At 44.0% G+C, this 18673-nt stretch overlaps 1 protein-coding gene across 1 annotated transcript in view; it reads left to right on the forward strand.

Moving 5' to 3' along the window:
• The window catches only part of KCNH5 (potassium voltage-gated channel subfamily H member 5), a gene marked incomplete at its 3' end in the record, with an annotated part of 156145 nt that extends 138818 nt beyond the window's left edge, over nucleotides 1-17327 (forward strand). The window contains exon 11 of the mRNA XM_084287898.1: nucleotides 16380-17327. Within this exon, the coding sequence (XP_084144024.1) occupies nucleotides 16380-17327 (948 nt within the window). The remainder of the gene's footprint in view (nucleotides 1-16379) is intronic.
• Nucleotides 17328-18673: the final 1346 nt, after the last annotated feature.

An 18673-nucleotide genomic window follows, 5' to 3' on the forward strand; every position in this document is an offset into this window, starting at 1 on the left:
CCATAAGACTTTCTAAATGGGATATTTCTATTGGTCAACTGTAGTGTAGCATTTTTATCAAGACAAGCCTTGCTTTCCCATTTGTACCAATCGCTTGCCCCTTGGTGCATGGGCATGCAGGTTTCCATCTCCATGTTCCTTATCAGAGCATCCTGGCTTCTCAGCACTTCATTTCTAGGTCTAGCTCAACATTTGTACCGATTCTGCCTTCCTCAACTCCTGCCATTGTAATGAATTTCCATCTCCATCATGTGTCTAAGGCAAATCCATTTTTAAATGGAACAGTTGTTGGTAGTTCAGAGCAGCTCAATTATGAATGACCTCCATCCCTCTCCCAGGCTGTATTAGCCCTCCTGCCAAAGAAGGCTGCAGTAGAAAGGTAAATGGAGGAACTGAATCATGCATGCTTTTCATGTGTTATTAATTATCCCTGTTTCCATTTATAAAAAGTCGTAGCCAATAACTTCAAGATGTTCTACAAAAGTACGTGAATAATAATTTACAAGCACAACCCAGCCATGCATTAATATACCAAACAGATGCCTGGCTGATCAACATGAACCATAAGCTGTAGCTTAAAGCATTTGTCAGAAAGTTTGAACCAAGGCCCTGTGGTCCATCAGTAATGTGTCCCTTTGAAGAGCTTCCTCTCAGACCAGTTATGCTCAAATTCCGTCCAATGTCTGCAGTTGCTAATAGGTAAGGACTCTGTTGAGACACAGATTGACCTTGCAAAATCCCCAACAGCTTTGTTTAATGTTGTTATAACCTGCTTGTGGGCAGATGCTCTTGTCCCATGGATCAGCCATGGGTGGAATATCTGGCACAGCTGCATATCTTTAGGTATTCTCCAGCACCTAAGGGTAGGTGCCAGACCCCGCTGAGAAGATTCAGCCTCCTAGTAGTGTCTGAGCAAGATCTTCCTGGAAGAAGGTGACTGAAGAAATGGTGTCTACTGTGGGAAGTTAGGGGATAGCTGCATTTTTTAGGCACCAGAAAATTTTCAACTCAGAGGAAAACAGAGAGGATGCTTTAGCCAAGGTCCCAGAGGTCACAAGGAGCGCTGGGAAATGAATGCAGCATCTGAGATGAAAAGGTAACACAGCCAGAGATCTGTACTTCTGTCTGGTGTCGCTCTGCATCACTGCAGTACCATTTATCGTGTAGCAGCTGGTGTTTTGTTAATTGTGTGTGCACAGGGAGTGGTAGAAAGGATACAAACAGTGTGTAAACAGGGTGCAGCATAGTCACTAATGGGGAACTACAGAATCATCGATGTTATTGATTGCAAAGACCTGTTATTTGTCCAAGTACAGTTGTCTTTTTTTTTTTTTTTTTTTTTCTAGTCCCAGGCACGGATAGGGGACAAATCAACTGGACTGACTCCAGTTTTACAGGAGGAGGTCATTTCTGATCACTTTTAAAGCCAGATTTGCCAAAGTATACAATACTGAGGATTATAAACTAATTTGTTTGGGTCTGGAGCAATGAGATAAGCTAAGGCTGCAAAAACAGCAGGCTCAGCCCCTAAGGAGCATCCTGTGTTAGTGCCTAAATGCATGGATAGGAGTGTAAAACAGTGTTGATGAGCTTTGCAGAGATCCACATCTAGAAAAGAGGCAGTGACTGTGATGTTGGTATTAGGGAAGATCACCAAGAATCACACGAAGAAATTTGAAGGAACTTTTCCCTGAGAATAAGCTAAATGCTGGGACACAATAGAATGATACCCAAAAGTAGGATATAGCCAGATCACTAAAATCCTCCCCAGCAGAGCCTTAGCTTACTGACATGAAAGCCCAGGGATTGATTTAATGCAGTCAGCATGTAAATGGGAAGGAAATGGCTCTTCACCACACCATCTGTTTATCCCATCCCCATACCCCCACTAGTTAACTCTTTTGTGCTGTCTCTTCCTTTTGGTGATAATGTTCAGAAATAAATGCAAAGCTCACAAGAGTCACCACTTGTTGTGTTCCTCAGTCACATCTTCTGAGGTTAGAAATGGTCCCTTTGGGGATAGTCGACACATTCAGTCCTCCCTGGGTGTTTGTCATGTAGGCAACCCATTGTGTTTGCCTGCAAGAAGCTCTGATATGACTGTCATCAACAACTTCATTTCTGTGCAAATAGCCTTTGGGGAACAGGACTCTTCTCTCTGTGTTGAGGTTTGTCATGGCCACCGTGGTATTTCTGTGCCATTGGAGGTACCTCTCCAGTTGGTGGATAGCTCTCCTCCAGGCTCTTCTGGCTGTGGGTGGTTTCCCTTGACTTTCTGCCCAAGAAAAGAAGAGCTGTTCACTTGTTCAGATTCAGGTACCAGGAAACATTACCAATATCATTGAAATGTAGTCTTTGCTCTTTAAAAAAGTTTTTATTTGATTATACCATAAATTGAAGGCCCCTGGTTTGCTGATGGTTACAGATGTCTCTGAAAAACTGTTTCCTTTAAGCTCTTGAGCTAAAACACTTTCAGTGGCAGCTCAACACCAACCACTTTTGGCTAAAGGGAGATTTTATCCTTGGTGTGGGTTGCACATTCTCCTCACAGAATATTTCTCCTTGGCTGGATACTTTTCAATGTTTGTGTGCTTATGTCTTGGGTCTTTTTTTCTCCCCAAGAGATTCCTCCCCACTGAAGCACTAGCTGGGAGCATATTAAAGGCAATTACAGCATGTTTCAACAACCAGCACTCCTTACTCACATGCTGCCAACTGAGAGCTCTCAGCTGGGAAAATTTTAGCTCTTGCTGAGTGAGATGTTTCACTTGAAGAATCCCAGGGATACTTGTTAAGGTTATTTCAGAGAGCATTTTGTAGTTAAACGAGGTATATATTAAAAGTTTAAATAACCTCTTGGTCTCTCTTTTTTTTTTCTTTTTTCTTCTGTTAAATTGAGATTTCTGAGTGGCTTAACTGAGTTATTTTGTGTCTGTTATGCAGTGGGCTGACCCTGTCTTTCAGTTAGTGAATGATCTGCCAGAGGTGTTCATCTTTGCTGAGTCTTGATTTCAGCTTAGAAGAATTGCCAGGTCACACTGGCGGTGTGTTTTGTTTTGTCCTGGCATCTCTGAACGGAGAAGCAGAAGAATGGGCTGGTGAATTGCCCGACTCATTCTCCCTTGCAGTGTCCCTGTGGCTTCATTTGCAGGGTGTCCCATGGGAAGGTCAGCATGGGGATATGTCCAGCAGTCATTTGAGCTTGGGCTTCATCCAAAAGATCTGTGGAAAGGGGGTGATCACTGGCACCACTTACCTTCCACTACCCAAAAGCTAGACTTGGTTGACTGGCAGATTCAGTCATCTCTGGTAGAGCAATAGGCTATATTTATGGGTCAAGAAGGAAAAAAAGTAATTTCTGGCTGTCTGAAAGCAGAACCACCATGAGGTTTGGACCTGCAAGCAGATTAGAGCAGATCTGCAGCAAAGCTAATTTATCCTGCCCTTCTGCAGGACATATACTAACTACTATGTGACACCAGGGATCTTTGTACTCTTCTCTGTTGTGTGTCATAGAGTTACTCTCCCTTCAACCCTACAAGTGTTTAAAAGATCAGATCCTTGATTGGGTTCTAGAAGCAAAATAGAAACAAGCAAATGATTGCCCATCTACCAGCCTACATCTGCTCCACTCAAGAATATTGCCACGTCTGTGAACTAGCTTGAATCTGGAATCAGTGGCTCTCCCGACAAATCTACTAATAGTATTATTTTTACTATTGCAATAGTCTCCACTATTGGATCTGCTTCAGGTGAGGAATGTCTAACAGTGACAAAGCAGCACATTTGATGTCTCTGTTTCGTAATATAGATTGATGCAATAAGGTCTGATGCCCTGGCTTTTTGAGGTACATAGGCTTCCCATTGTCCTTTTCATTCGGGTCTGTTGTTCATATGTTCTGCCCTTTAAAATTATTTCTTCATTTCTGACTCATCGTTTCCAAACAAAACTGATGGTGTTCTACAATGCATGCCATTGGAAACACATTGTTTTAATTGAAGCTCCCACTGTAAAAGCTTTTCAATAAATTAACAAAACCTTGAAAATGATGAAGTGAATGGATAGGGCAGCTAGTAGTACATTCTCTATAAAACCAGAGTTTCTGAAAGCCAGTTAGAATGTCTTCACTGTCAGAAACAAGGCTGATAGGGAGGGATGGTTTAATTTTTTAGACCAATTGGCGTAGCTGAAAAAATCTACAAGCTTTCAGTTGCAAATCCCTTTTTCAGGTCTGAAGACTTCAGATTAAATTTCAGGCACTTTCTAGTCTGTTGAAGTAATATTTAGGGGAAAAAATAATGATTCCAATTAATTTAAATTTCCACTTAAAGTGGAAGGAAGCAAAAGGTCTTCTTTTGCTGATGCATTACTTTATGAATGGAGGGTCTCATAGGCGCTTATTGAGACTGGTCTTCAGACAGAAAACAGTAAAAGGCAAAAACACAGAAAAAAATATGAATTCTGCAAATGCTAGGAGCCCATATTCTGTGTGGCTTTGTGCTAGAAATATGCAGGAACACCGGGTCTGTCACAAGTAAGGTTGGCCAGAAGCCAAACAGTAAGATTTTGACGTTTTTTCATTGTAATAGAAGCAAGACCTTCAGAAAACGTTCACTAAAGCAACAGAGATAGTGCTGCCTGCCCCCCTTCCTGCTTCCAACACAATGCTGAACAGCAGTAAAGTTGTCCTGGACTGGATTTAACTGCAATTAAAGTTAACCCCTTCCAACTCTCAGCTATTTGAAATCTAGGTCTGTAATTCCCAAACTGGACAGCAGTGAAAAGAAAGTCTGTTGTTGAAACTAAATAGAATATTTATATAATATTGACAATATGGACCCTTATATTTGTGTATTTGTGTATTTAATCTTTTTGAAGCATGGATTTTTCTATTATGGGGGTCTGGGCTGCCAACCTCTGCTCCCTCCCTCTCACGTCCACCAAGGAGCTCAATGACCCTGGGCAAGTGGTATGACCTCCCTGTGCCCTGGTTTTGGCATCTGGCGAAAGATACAGCACCACAAATCCTCTCCCATATAGGGAAAGAAGAGTGGTGGATTAGTACTGCATATTATTATTGATGATTGATTTTCTGTTCCAAGCTAAATCAGGCTGAAGAGCAGCTTGAAAAGTCTTTTGGCACTTTTCCCCGTCCCAGAGAGCACCATTTCTGCAGTCCGCTCCGAGCTCAAACCACCCTGCTGTCATCCAAAGGCTTTGAACTATCTTTCCCTGTTTATGCTCAGAAGCATATCACTCTTAGGAGATACTGTGCTGGGCAAAGGGAAAGCTGCTTTCTTTGAGGAGTTTCTTTCTGTAATCATCTCTAATAAAATGCACAGACCATAACTCATCCGCTGCGCAGCAAAGCCTGAATCAATTGACAGTGCTGCATGCTGACATTTCACTAGGTCGTTGCCAATAGCAGGTATTGATCCAGTGGCCAGTATAAGTTTGTGAGGACCAGGTCTGCCTGATCGCGTTGGAAACTGTCCTCTTGAAGAGGCACTGCCTGCCGGTGAGTGCATCACACTACAGCCAGGCTGGGAGGCAATGGGAAGCTCCCTTCAGCTCCTGAGCCCTGGGGTTCCTACTGGTGGTGTGCTGGCAGGATTGGTGGTAGCAACGTGGTCATGGTGCTCCACTTGGTGATATGTGTCACCAGTTATTTACATCAATGTGGAGTCCAAAAAGTTGTGGGAGGGTTTTGGTGTGGGGTGGTCTTTGCTGCGGTTCTCCTCCAGATCCAGTGGAAGAGCTAAGCACTATGCCTGCTGTATTTTATACAGAAAATGAACTAGGTCCTGATTCAACAGAAAATTTCAGCTCTTTGAAATTTAGTCTTCATACTGAGTTCAGTCTAAGGTTTAAGGTCCTGGAAGGGAATTGGGAAGCTAAAGCAGGGTTTTGTTGCCCCCCAGTTGTGATGAGAACCCCATAGAAGGAACTATGCCTCTTTGGGTCACAGTCACAGATAAGTCTCTTCAGAGGCAGCACAGACCCTTATTCCTTTCTGCAACAGACTGACCCTAAATTATGCCTGCAGTAGGTCCTAGTTGAAGTATGCCTTAATGCATAAATAAAGCAGTCTTGCTGGTTCATTGTTTAAAATAACTGTCTGTATGTGGAAGAGGCATTTTGCTGTCTTTGGAGGAATAGATCTGAGTCTGGCTGTTCTGCAACATGCTAAGACATCTGCTGTTTGGTTACAGCGATGAAAACAGAAAACAGTGAGGGCAAAGCAAGAAAAAAAGTGATTGTTTTCAATTCTAGCGCCTTGTTTAAAACCTGTGGCAAAGCTGCCCATATCCAAAGGTGCTCAATGCCCTTCTTCAGTATCCTTTTCCTAGCAGGAAAACAGAACCTAGCAGGCATCAGATATAGCAGCTGTGCCTGCAGCAGCAGAAAATCCATGCATTGCTTTCCCCCAGCGTGCAAAGAAAGGGGGGCCTCCATAAGTGCCAAAAGTATAGACAGAAGGTGCTCAGGTTCTGGGTGACTCAACAGGCTCCTGATCCAGGAGGCTCACCTGTTCTCAGAAAGTGCTTTATGGACGTTGTGAATCTATGTGGTTGTGCAAACGGAATAAGGAGCTTTGATGTTTCTTTTGGAAACTTGACTCCTTAGCCTCAAAGCTCAGTATAAACTTAGTTAAATGTGTAATCACATCATTTTGCAGAATCAGTGCCCATCACCCAAGCTGTGTGACTTGCCTGATCTTTCCTTGCTAAGCAGGTGTCAGTGCTACCCTGAAACAAGGTCTGACAGATCTATCAGGGCATTGGAAAGGCCCTCATGTACCATTGCAGATCTGTTGTGCACTGCCTCGGATGCCTCAGCACAGCAGACTTAAGTTCTTCTTCCTGAACTGAAATCCTAGGAACACCAATGTCTGGGTTTTTTGTTTGTTTGTTTGTTTGTTTGTTTGTTTGTTTGTTTGTTTTATGGCTTCTCTTATTAATGAACTGCCTCAACTTTGGCATTAAGACAAAACATTGGCCTCGCTCTGTTACCAGCTATGAATTCTAGTCTCTCGGTTGTAAATAGTTAGCAGTGATGTAGGGATTTCCAATTAACTGCAGAAATGATGGCAGTATCATTATCCTCTCTTATGCTGGGAGGGATGGATACACAAAGTGACCGTGTGATTTGCACAAGACCTCCCACTTGGCCAAAGGCCGGACCAGCGGAATAATCCATTCTCCTGAATCCCAGTCTAGTGCTGTATGTGTCGGGCCATGATGTTCTTGGGAGGTGACAAATGGGACTTGGATCTCTTCCTGCTTCTCTCCTCTTCCTTCTTCAATCCAGACTTGTGAAGTAAAGCTGGATGACTTCAGATCCATATGAAATAGATGGGGCGAACTCTCAACCACTCTCTTTTTAATATGCATGCTCGTTTGCAAATGCAGATCAGCCTAATTGACTGTCAGCATGCACAGATGTCTCTCTGCAAGAGTAGTTGGGTGCCGTGCAAATTGATTGCGAACGCAAAATGGAACCAGATTAAAATTTGACCTACAATATTCAATCTCTAAAGCATGGAGCAAGCAGTAGCGAGGGGATGGAAGTTCTGGGCTCCGGGAAATTGCTAAATGGCAGTTTTGGGGTTCTTCTGAAGAGTCTCTCCCTTGCTACATGCCCAGCTTTTTTTTTTTTTTTTTTTTTTTTTCAGATCAGCAGCTTGGGGAACACAGATCTATATTAAGTAATGATGAAAGGATCAACCTTTTTCTTGCCCATAAAATGTGATTAAATTTCCCTTGAAAGGGTTTTTTCAGCTTCACAGAAATAATTCTTCTTGCCCTGAAATGACATCACTTTGTCATTTGTATTGGAAATATTCACCTCTCTTACAAGTCAATTCAATAATCAGTTATGAGGAAACGAGAATTCAGTTTCTCCATAGGAAAATTAAAATGTGCTTGGTAGCAAGCTTTTGCTTTTGCATGCTGCTGTATCTCTGAAGTCAAGATCAATAGAAATTTGCAGAAGGGTTATTATTTACTGTTTCTTTCAAGCAGCCAGTAGACCAACCTACAGAAATCTTCTTTTCCTCCAAAATCCAGCATGAAAGACAGTTTAGTGAAACATTCCTATCCCAGAGATTAACTAATTGCTCAGCAGTCAGTCATTTTCACTGCACAGCCAAGGACAGTGATTCCTTTCCCACATGCAGATGGAGCAGTGGTTTAACAAAAAGCAGTTCCTGGGACAGGAGGATTAAGGAGAATTTACTGCATAGCAATTAAAACCGTTGTTAGAGCAATTTGTTTTTGAGGCTGAGTTTCACATCAAAGTAAAGCTATCTGTCTGAGGAGTGTATAGAGCAGAACAATAAAGCCATCATTTCAGGCCATCCATTCTGCAGCCTCGGTTGGAGTGCAGATTAATAAAGTGAGCTAAGAGGACAGGGAGATTTACAGGAGTAAATTAGGTGAAGCATCCTAAATGCAGTTTACATTTAGAAAGAGGTGCTCTGGCTTTGATCTCTGCTTGCTCTCGCTTATTCCAGCTTCTGCTGCCCTCCCTTTCTGCCAGGTTTCTCATCACTGTCAGCCTCAGCAGAGAGTTTCTGACCATGCTTCTTAGTTGCAGAGACTCTGGCCAGCACAGGACACCACGGTCAGAGGCTGCTTTCATGCACAAGCCATACCCAAAAGCTGTTGATGGAAGATGGGTTGGTGCCAGTGCTCCTTGCTGGCATTAGCTGGCCTTGCTGGCTCAGTCTTCCCATCGGGGCTGTCTGCTCAAACCTCCTTGCTTTGCCTTGACCTAGGAGGAGGCATTGCTCCAAAGTCTACCCTGGTGTTAAGAACCAAAAATGCATCTTGTGGGCAATGCTACCATTGACCTCTCCATTTTGGAAAGGTAGGAAGCCTGCAATGAAATAGGTTTTCAAGGCAGAGAACCGGACCAGAAAGTGGATCCATACACAGTGCGTTCCAGCAGTTTTTGCATCCTTCCCAAAGGAAGGATTGAATTGACACTGCCTGTTCGGGTTTCTTTGGCTTGATCTGAGGCTCACAGGCCAGACTTTCAGATGAAGGACAAATACAGAAGGCCCATGGTCTTCTATCACACAGCTGCATTTCACAGCTCTGCTAGCCCAGGGGTCCGGTTTCTGTTGAATTACAAACAGAAAGACTCACGCTAGGTTATTTCATGTGTATTCATATCTTTCCTTTCTTTCAAGAGTTAAACTTTTAAAATGTAAGTTCATGTAAAATAAAAGGAAAAAAAAATAACTTCTTAAAAAGTTACATTAAAAAAAAATATTTAATTTCTGAAAAAATAATTTTAAGAAATTTTTACCCTGTAAGTATCAACAGTGTATCGTGTTCTCTGTGACCTGCCAATGTTTAAAAAACTTTGCTTTTTGACCTGCCAGCCTGGCATGGTCTTCTGTGCAGTCATCGCTCATCCTCCTTCTGCAGCTTTTAAAATAATGGTGCTTATCTGGAAGGACTGGCTGGTGGCTGGGGCTGGGTGGGGAATGCATCCCGGCTGGGAACTGGCAATACCCCAGCATGCTGGAGGGAATAAAAATAGCATCAGATGAAGGGTAAAATGCACACACACACACACACAAAAGCTTTAAGGGAAAGCTTTCTGAAAAGCCTGCTCCGAACCCTGACATTTGCACTGCTAGAGGCAGGGGTTCAGATACTTCTTACCCAGCATCACATGGAAGGTGTCTGGATCCAAGTGACTTGGACAAAGCTCCCTTTTTAGACACAGAAGACAAACAGGCATTTCAGGGTACAGCGTGTCTGACCTGTTTTAGCAGCAAGCTGCAGGTGAAATGACTCACAGCCTCCAAGTTTTCTTTCCCTAGGCTGTGCGTGGCTGCTGGAGGATGAGTTCAGTCGCAGACACTGGCTTTGTTAGGTGAACCCTGGTCTGAGGGTCTGTGCTCTGGAAGCTGTGTGTGTTTTGTGCTTTGTTCTTAGAAGCAGGAAAATAGCACAGTTGTCTGAGCACAGCATGGATTAGGTTATCCCATGTCCAAATCCTAGGGCTGACACAAATTCGCCTCCCTTGTTAGCATGAGAAAAAATGGCAATTACTGTTCTACGACGCACTCCAAGATGTGAAAATTAGTAGTGTTTTTTTTTTTTTTCAAACATCTTTGCAAAAGTTTGTTTTATGTTGATCAGCTTAGGCATGAATTAAGCATTCATTTGTATTATTTTCAATTGTATTTGTTGCCTTTTTTTTTTTTCCGTTGTTCCCAAAGAAAATGAGGTATACGTGATTGCGGTATTTGTCTGTTGTTGGTTGTATCATAAAGAACTTTCAACTCCATTTGCCCGCTTCAGCTAAGCTTGTGAGATGGAGGAAATCTCAAAGATAATTAAATTCCTAAAAAAAATTGGTTGCTGGGTAAAGAAGAAGAGATCTAAATTACTGCTTCCATTAAGGAAAAATCAAGCAGATCTCAGTTGTTCTGTGGTGTGTTCAGGAGTGGCTGGTCAGTGGGGATCACCTGGCTGTGCTCGCATTCCTGTATGATCTCAGCACGCAGCTCCTGCCAAGTGGGATCGCCCTGTGGGAGGGCACAGGGCTTATTGTGGTGCTTGCATATAGAAAGGGCAGGTGATATACGTTTTAAAACAGGCTTTACTGTGTTGCACGGATATCTTAGTTTGGCTGTTAATACACAGAAATACATGTTTCTGTGTTGGGAAAGTAATATAAAATACAAATACAATTCTGAAGGAAGGAGTAGTATTGTCTTGTAACCACCTTCCATGATTTTACCTTCAGTTTTTGAGCTGACCATCTCAGAAAGAAGGGTGAGGCACCCTGCTCACTGCCAAGCTTTGGTCTTGTAGCTACCATGTTCTGGAGGAGAGGAAGGGGGACACAGAGTGGGAAATGGGGACTTCTGAATTATCTCGAGCCAGCTGCAAGCAAGCCTTGAGCTCTTCAGTGTGGTCAAAAAATGGGTGTTTTTCTGTAATACAGGCTGCATTGCTGAAGCTAACTTGGAAAGTTTCCTCTCACTCACACCACACGTTCCCTCTGCTGCTGCATTTTCCAGTTCAGCTCTGGAGCTGTGCTGTCAGGTGGATTGCTGGCATGGTCCAGGTTACAAAGAACCCCATTTATTACTTCTAATTTATTAACCTGGATCATTTCACTGATCTGATTTTCAGTGCTGCAGAGGAGGGGCACAGTGAATTGTCTCCAGGGCCACAATATTGAATTAAAGTGCCTTCCAGGTTGCTCTTGTGTTAAATAAGAATAAAATCAGAGTGTTCTAGATAAACACATTGGGTTGTGAGTAACCAGATGGGAGGACTTCTACAAGACATTAAATAAAGACAGGATAGTTAACTCTGGAAGAGATGTTTCAGTGGTGACCAGCACCCACCTCATCCTGCACATTAATGACTGCAGCACCAATGCAGCCGAATGGCGGGGCTCTCGATCCTGCTTTTCATGTCCATATGTAGCTGTGGGGTGCTGAAATGTGGTGTCTTCTTTGAGTTTCAGTTTCTGGAGCCAAGTCAGGCCAGTTCTCATGGGACAAGGTGTCCCCTTGCTGCAGGACTTTGACCTCTCTTCCCAATCAGGTACCTTTGTAGAATGCATCAGTCTGGGCACCCAGTGTTTATTAGTCACTGGGAACATCTTTACATTGGTAGCTTCGTGCGGCTTCCCCTCTTCTTCCCTCAGTGCACACCGGCTATGTTCATCGCCATCACAACTCTGTGCCTTTTCATGCAGGTTTCTATGAGGACGAATGTATGTACACCACTAACAGCAGCAGTGGGACCTTCTAGGAATGGAACACAATGATCTGTACTCAAACATGTGCTACTTTTATGAAGTTACTGTAATTCTTCAACATTAATTAATTCACGCACTTTAATTAATTTGTCCTTGGGCTGACTTACTAAGAGGTCTTTGCAAATTGAACAAGGTTGTAGAGGGAGGATTTTTGAATTAGTGGTACAAAAAAGGCAACTGAAGACGGGTGCCTTTCAAAACATCTGAAAAAGACACAGGTTTACCAATTAATTCTGCAGTAGATGGGGATGAGAGGACTTGTGCACATCTCAGCATTAAGCTGGCTGCCCAGCCTCTCATTGCTGCTGCCCACCTCTGCATGTATACAAATTGGCACCCCATGGGAACAGTTCCAGCGGGAACATGCCCATTGCTTCAACTTTCTGACATCTGTTAAGGTGCCCCCTTGGAACTGAGGATGGGCTGGGGTCACCAACACGGTGAGTTACTTCTCATTGTGGTGTGCAGGGAAGGGAGATTGGGGTTAAGATCAAACCGAGAATCTCAGGTCACTGTTGTCTCCTCTCTGCCTGCCTCATAGGTACCTCAACCACTGCAGTTCCCAGGGCCGACCATTAGTTAACTTTTACTTAACCTTTGACAGCTCGATAAGTAATGAAATCCCCATTACCCTTCCTCCTCAAAAAAATACATTAAAAGAAAGAAAAACAGGAACCTGGTCTTATGGGACAGGATTTGTGATGCATTGGGACGGTCTTTCGCAATCCCATCCGTAAAGGAAATGAAGTCTTACACTGAATCCCTGTCACATTAATGAATTTAGCCCTTGCCAGGAGACCCGAGTGTGGCTTTTTACTCCTTGAGATGTGCTCTGCTCACAGTTAATTCAGTTTATTCTGATTAATTCCTTTGGGGTTTGTGTCTGTTCCCAGGTTATATGTTTCGACAGGCCTATGTGTAACCTCGCTGAAAAGGGTCAGGAACAACTGAAATAGCTCATCCAATTTAAGATTTGAGAATAAGTCTCACTCAAATCACTGAGAAATGTCAGATTGCAGGAGGTGTTTTTCTGGGTTTATTTATAGAGAAAAATAGCCACCAATAGTTATTAGACAATTAATATAATTAAGTCTCTGTGTAGACACATTTAATCCTAATTTGGCTTCAGTTAAACCACTGTGGAAGTGGATTAAATCCAACCACAAGAAAACATTCATCAATATGGAAAAATGTAGTGCAGAATAACTATCACTGCTAGAATTCAGATCCTAGCTTTTTTCCCAGTTCTTTGCCTGTGTAAGCAGAACTTTCTTTTCTTTTACTTGTACATATTCTAATGATATTGATATCGAGTAGTCCTGACTAAGGCTGGATTTCTGCTGTGCTAGGCTTGGCAATCCCTTCAGTAGGGGTGGACATCCTGGAATAGGGACAGTCTCCATGGGGTGACTCAGGAGTGAAATGGTTTCCTCCTGGTGATAGAGTGGATCAGCAAATGGAAGAGGACCAAGTCCCTGGTCACCAACGTGCTGCAATCTCTCACTGTCTGCTGGGACCGTGGAATCATAGAATTATGGGATGGTTTGGGGTGGGAGGGACCCTTAAAGATCATCTAGTCCAGTACCCTCAGCTTGAGCAGGGACATCTTTCCCTAGATTGGGTTGCTCAAAGCCCCATCCTACCTGACTGAGCTCTTTCACTGATGGGGCATCCACAGCTTCTCTGGGTGACCTGTTCCAGGGTCTCACCACCCTCACTGTAAAAACTGTCTGCCTTATAGCCAGTCCAAATACGGAGAGGTATGGTCTGCCTGTTAATGCATTTCAGAGTGAAAAAGCACATAGCAATTGCCTATGAACACGTCCAGTTTATATCAGAAAGCTGAGGGGGAGCTGGGTGCTGTGAATCCACCAGCAACTGCGGCCTTTAAAAGATGTCTGCATTGGAAATACAGCTCCAGCAGGCTCAGTCCTGAGCTCATGAGTCCCAGCGAACCCCAGGATCACCCAGTCCCTGTGCTGCTGCAGAGTTCAGCATGCTTGCTTCTTCAGAGGGGCTGCTGGTATCATTCCAGGGTGTAGCACTTGCTATTACAAGCAGAGAAAGAAGAAAAGATTTACTAAAGAGCTCTGCCAGGCTCCCCCCTTGGTCCTAAAAGAGGCCAAAGGAGGTGACAGCCAGGTGTCACCTCGGCCACCTGTCCCCACGACACAAATGCATTTTGCTTCCCCCGTGCTGAGGGGTTGCAGCTCCAGGCTGCGGACCCCAATGCCTCTGGGCTCAGCTAATCCGAGTGACATCCAGCTCAGTGGTTCTGGGGTGAGGCTCTAGCACAGAAAAACGCAGTAATTTCCTGGCTTTCAGCAGGGCCCACTTCAGGAGTGTGAAGTACAGACCGTGTCAAATTAGCAAAGCCTTGGCTTTTCTTTTGCAGAAGGCAGCAACAGCAGTCACGGGCAATTATATTCTGTGCAGGGAGATAGCCTCTGGATAGAGACGTTTTGAACAGAGAGGAGAAAAGGGAGAAATAAAAAAAACAAGAGTAGGCTGAGGGAAAAGAAAGGGAGATGAGGATGGTTTTCAGTGAAATGCAGGTGTTTGGAGAGGAAAATTAAAAACCACTGCTGTGGGTTTTGTTGTTATCAATCTGGTCTTTACAGACAGCTGGCAGGGTAGTTGTTGGAGTTACCTTAATGCTCTCCTGACCACGTATTCACTGCTGTGTGGGACATGGGAGCATGGCCAGGCTGCAGGCAGCCACCAGCCCTGCTGCATCCCCGGCCACCTCCAGCTGGGCACAAGCTGTCTGGGGAGAGGAGGTTGCTCAAAGTATGAATCACGGCCACGGCCTAAGAGCAGGGAAAAATTGCGTAGAGGATGTTTTCCCCACCCCAGATGTTTCCAAGGCCCCAAGCATGTTGGCCTGGCACAGAGGAGCACAGTGGGATGGGAGACCAGTAGGGGAACCAAGCATCTTCCCCAGGACACAGCTTGGGGACACAGCCTTGTCACTTGCCAGAGGTGCCACACTGCCCGCCAGGGAGAGAAAGGCACAAAAAAGCAACGCAACCCACCTTCCAACCCTTCATTTAGAAAATGTGGCTTCAACACAATCTAATTACTTACTTTTTCAAATTAAGGGCAACTTCTCTTGCATTTCTTCGTTGTCCCCTGTGGCTTGCCTGAGAGAGCTGCTCCATGAGGGTAGGCACTAATGAAGAGGAGCTGCCAAATAAGTGTATGTGTTGCTGCATCTAGGTCAGAGAGTCAGATGAAAGTATCTTCCATGTTTCCCTGCTTTTTTTTTTTTTTAAACTGGGCTTCTAATAAACATGTTAACTTTCAAAATTATTATAAGCAGCTGAATCTATCAGCAGCGCACAAGAATATTACTTAGGGCATTTGAAAGCTCTCTAATGAAGCTTTGAAGTCCAGCTCATCCCAGATTCATGTGGGGAAGGAGATGTAGCTACAGTCCTCTGCCAGCTTCTGAAGATGTGAGACTTGAAAGCAACTATTTCTTTGCAAATGTGGACAGGTGTGAGAAGCCTCTCTTAAAGAAAATCGATACTGAAATATGGGTACTCAAACGGATACTTCAAAATCCACACCTCACTGTCACAGTGTTTTGTTTGTGTATCGCAGTGGCTTTCTTTTACTTTTGTACCAACACTGTCCCTACACAGCCCATATTTGCATCTCATCATGTGCTCCTTTTCAATTTAGTACCATCAGCCAGAGAGACAGAGAGTTTCCCTATCCTGCCTCAGTCCCACATTTAAGAAAACGGAAAAAAACTTTTTGTAAAAAAGGACCAAAGATTATTTGGGAGTAACATGCATAAAATCAACAGAAAGGTTTTAATTCTGCGGATCCTTCCACAGCTCGAGGCTCGGATTCCTTTTTTCCTTTTGCTACAGAGAGATTTTGAAGGGTGAAATAGAAGCAGCACCAAGTGCCTTCCTCCACATATTAGACATAAAAGCTGTTGTGCTGCCGTGTGAAGGCACACGATACGGCACATGGGGAACGTAATTGCACCCTCCAGCCACCGCTACAACAATAAGCAGAGCTAAAAAGTAGTCCACACATTCGGATTTTCCGCCTCTGGAAGGGTGCATGCATTGAGTTAAATTTACGGCCATGCAGTCTCTGCTGAATTGCTGTTTCATTTTGATCTGTACTAAAGACAGCAAAGGAGCAGCTATGAGTGTGAGTAATGGGTAGGTGCGTATTGGTGTGTATCACTGTATTTGGGTTCTTGCTTGCTTGCTTTCTTCTCTTTGCTCAGTTTCTTTCTTTCTGGCATTGTCGGGGTAATTTTAGTTCTTCAGGGCTATATCTTCTGCATCAAAAACACAGGTAAAAAACACTTTAAATCTATACCTTTAAGAAAGTGTGTGTATGTATGTATGTATGTACACCATCTATGCAGTGGCAGAGGTCACAGTGCTTTGATCAGCTCCATTTGAATTCACTGTAAGAAACTGAGACAGGGAAGAAGGAAAAATGCCTGATTACCCTTAGGAACTTTTCTGTTTCCCCATCTTCAATAACATTTGCCATACTGTTGTATTTGATGTCCTGTGATTGACTGTTTTGGATTTATCCCCCTTAGATCATCTTCCGGAAAATCAGCGATGTCAAGAAGGAGGAAGAGGAGCGCCTGCGCCAGAAGAACGAGGTGACGCTGAGCATCCCTGTGGACCACCCAGTGCGGAAACTCTTCCAGAAATTCAAACAGCAAAAGGAGATGCGTAATCAAGGCTCAACCCACATCGATCCAGAAAGGAACCAGCTTCAAGTGGAAAGCCGGAGCGTGCAGAACGGGGCCTCCATCACGGGCACCAGTGTGGTCACCGTGTCTCAGATCACCCCCATCCAGACGTCCCTGGCTTATGTGAAAACCAGCGAGGCTGTGAAGCAGAACAACAGGGATGCAATGGAGCTCAAGCCCAATGGAAATGGAGACCAGAAATGTCTCAAAGTGAACAGCCCCATGCGGATGAAAAACGGGAATGGGAAAGGGTGGCTTCGGCTGAAGAACACGATGGGGACCCATGAGGAGAAGAAGGAAGACTGGAACAACGTCACAAAGGCTGAGTCGATGGGGCTGCTCTCAGAGGACCCCAAGTGCAACGACTCGGAAAACGGTGTAAATAAAAACCCACTGAGGAAAACAGACTCTTGTGACAGTGGAATAACAAAAAGTGACCTTCGCTTGGATAAAGCCGGTGAGACTCGCAGCCCCCTGGAGCACAGCCCCATTCAGGCTGATGCTAGGCATCCTTTCTACCCTATTCCTGAGCAGGCCTTACAAACCACGCTACAGGAAGTCAAGCACGAACTCAAAGAAGATATCCAGCTGCTAAGCAGCAGGATGGCTGCCCTTGAGAAGCAGGTGGCAGAAATTTTAAAAATATTGTCTGAAAAGAACGTACCCCAGGTCTCTTCCCCCAAGTCTCATTTATCACCCCAGCGGCCCCCCCAGATACCCTGCCAGGATATTTTTAGCGTTTCAAGGCCTGCATCACCTGAATCAGAAAAAGATGAAATCCACTTTTAGCATATACCTATGTGTATATATGTATACAGTATATATGCAGAGGTGTATATATACCTTTATACATATATATGTGTGTGTATAAGGTAAATATATATACATATATATTTTCACTTGCATCCAATATGACTTGAACACACCAAGGATTTTGATATGTAAATATTTGCATGTCCAGCTGGATTCTGGCCTGCCAAAGAAAACAATTATTAACATAGATATTGCTTGTATAATATGCAGTTGACTGCATGCACACTTTACATTTATTTATAATCTCTATTATGTAATAAAAGAATGACTTTTGTTTAACAAAGGCAATGTACTATTTAAAGAATCAGGGTCTAACCTGCCAATATTGCCATGACAGTTTTGATCTCAGGCTGGGTGAATTGAGCTTTTACTTCCTCACTGTCTTTTCTGCCGAGTTAGACAGTAGGTTAACACAATGTGGCCAACACGTTCAGACTCCAAGTCGTACTGTTTCCTTGTATCATTCCATTACAATATACTGTATATTTGGTGATAAATTCCCCTACTCCTCTTGAAGGGAGGGCTCAGCTCAGTCGCCAGGGAAGGGCACCATGTTGGGTGCTGGGGTAGATCACTGGAATTGATTCGTGTGGGTGTGTGCATGCACAGCCTTTTCTTTTGAGTATCCTCCTGCTCTTTTAACATCGTAAGACAGACATAGTAGCAGTGATTTATGTAAGGAAATGAAACAAACAGAACATCTCTCAGCTGCACGTGTTGTGTATTTGGGGGTAATGCCTTTCTCGAAAGCCTCCTTTTTACGGATGACATTTTTACTGAACTGTTAGTGTGACATTATGCAGAATCTCTTTGCAGCACTTAGCGACAGTGTCCGCTTCTGTCAGTATCTTCATTAGGATGTCCCGTTTTTTGCAGAGCTGAGGTTGCTCTCTGGCTGTCCCCCCCATTGCCCCTGGCAGAAAAACTTTGCACGAGATCTGAGCAAGGGAGAGAGCAATTGTGCTTCAGCTCCTCAGGAGCTGTGTGAGCAGATTTGGAAGCCTGAAGTTAAAAGGCTGCAGTTAATCGCCCTCCACTCTTTTCTGAGGCTGTTTATCAGTCTGAAACTACCTTTGAGAAAGAGAAAATTACCAGTCAGGATGTGAAGTTGGTGATGGTGAATTTCCCTTTAGCCTGAGGCATTCGACGGCGATGTTTGGGTGGGAGAGTGTTTTGTGGAGATGAAGTCCTTCCTCGGGTGCTGCCTGCTGCTCTTGCCATGGCATTTGAAGGTTTTAGTGGCTGGGGTGTTGTGATCCAAGTGCCAGCTTGCAGTGCCCACACAACCAGTTGTTGGGAACATGAGGTCTGTGTTGGGTGCT

The sequence above is a fragment of the Netta rufina genome (genome assembly GCF_964035555.1).
Source record: "Netta rufina genome assembly, chromosome: 5".
Lineage (NCBI taxonomy): Eukaryota > Metazoa > Chordata > Aves > Anseriformes > Anatidae > Netta > Netta rufina.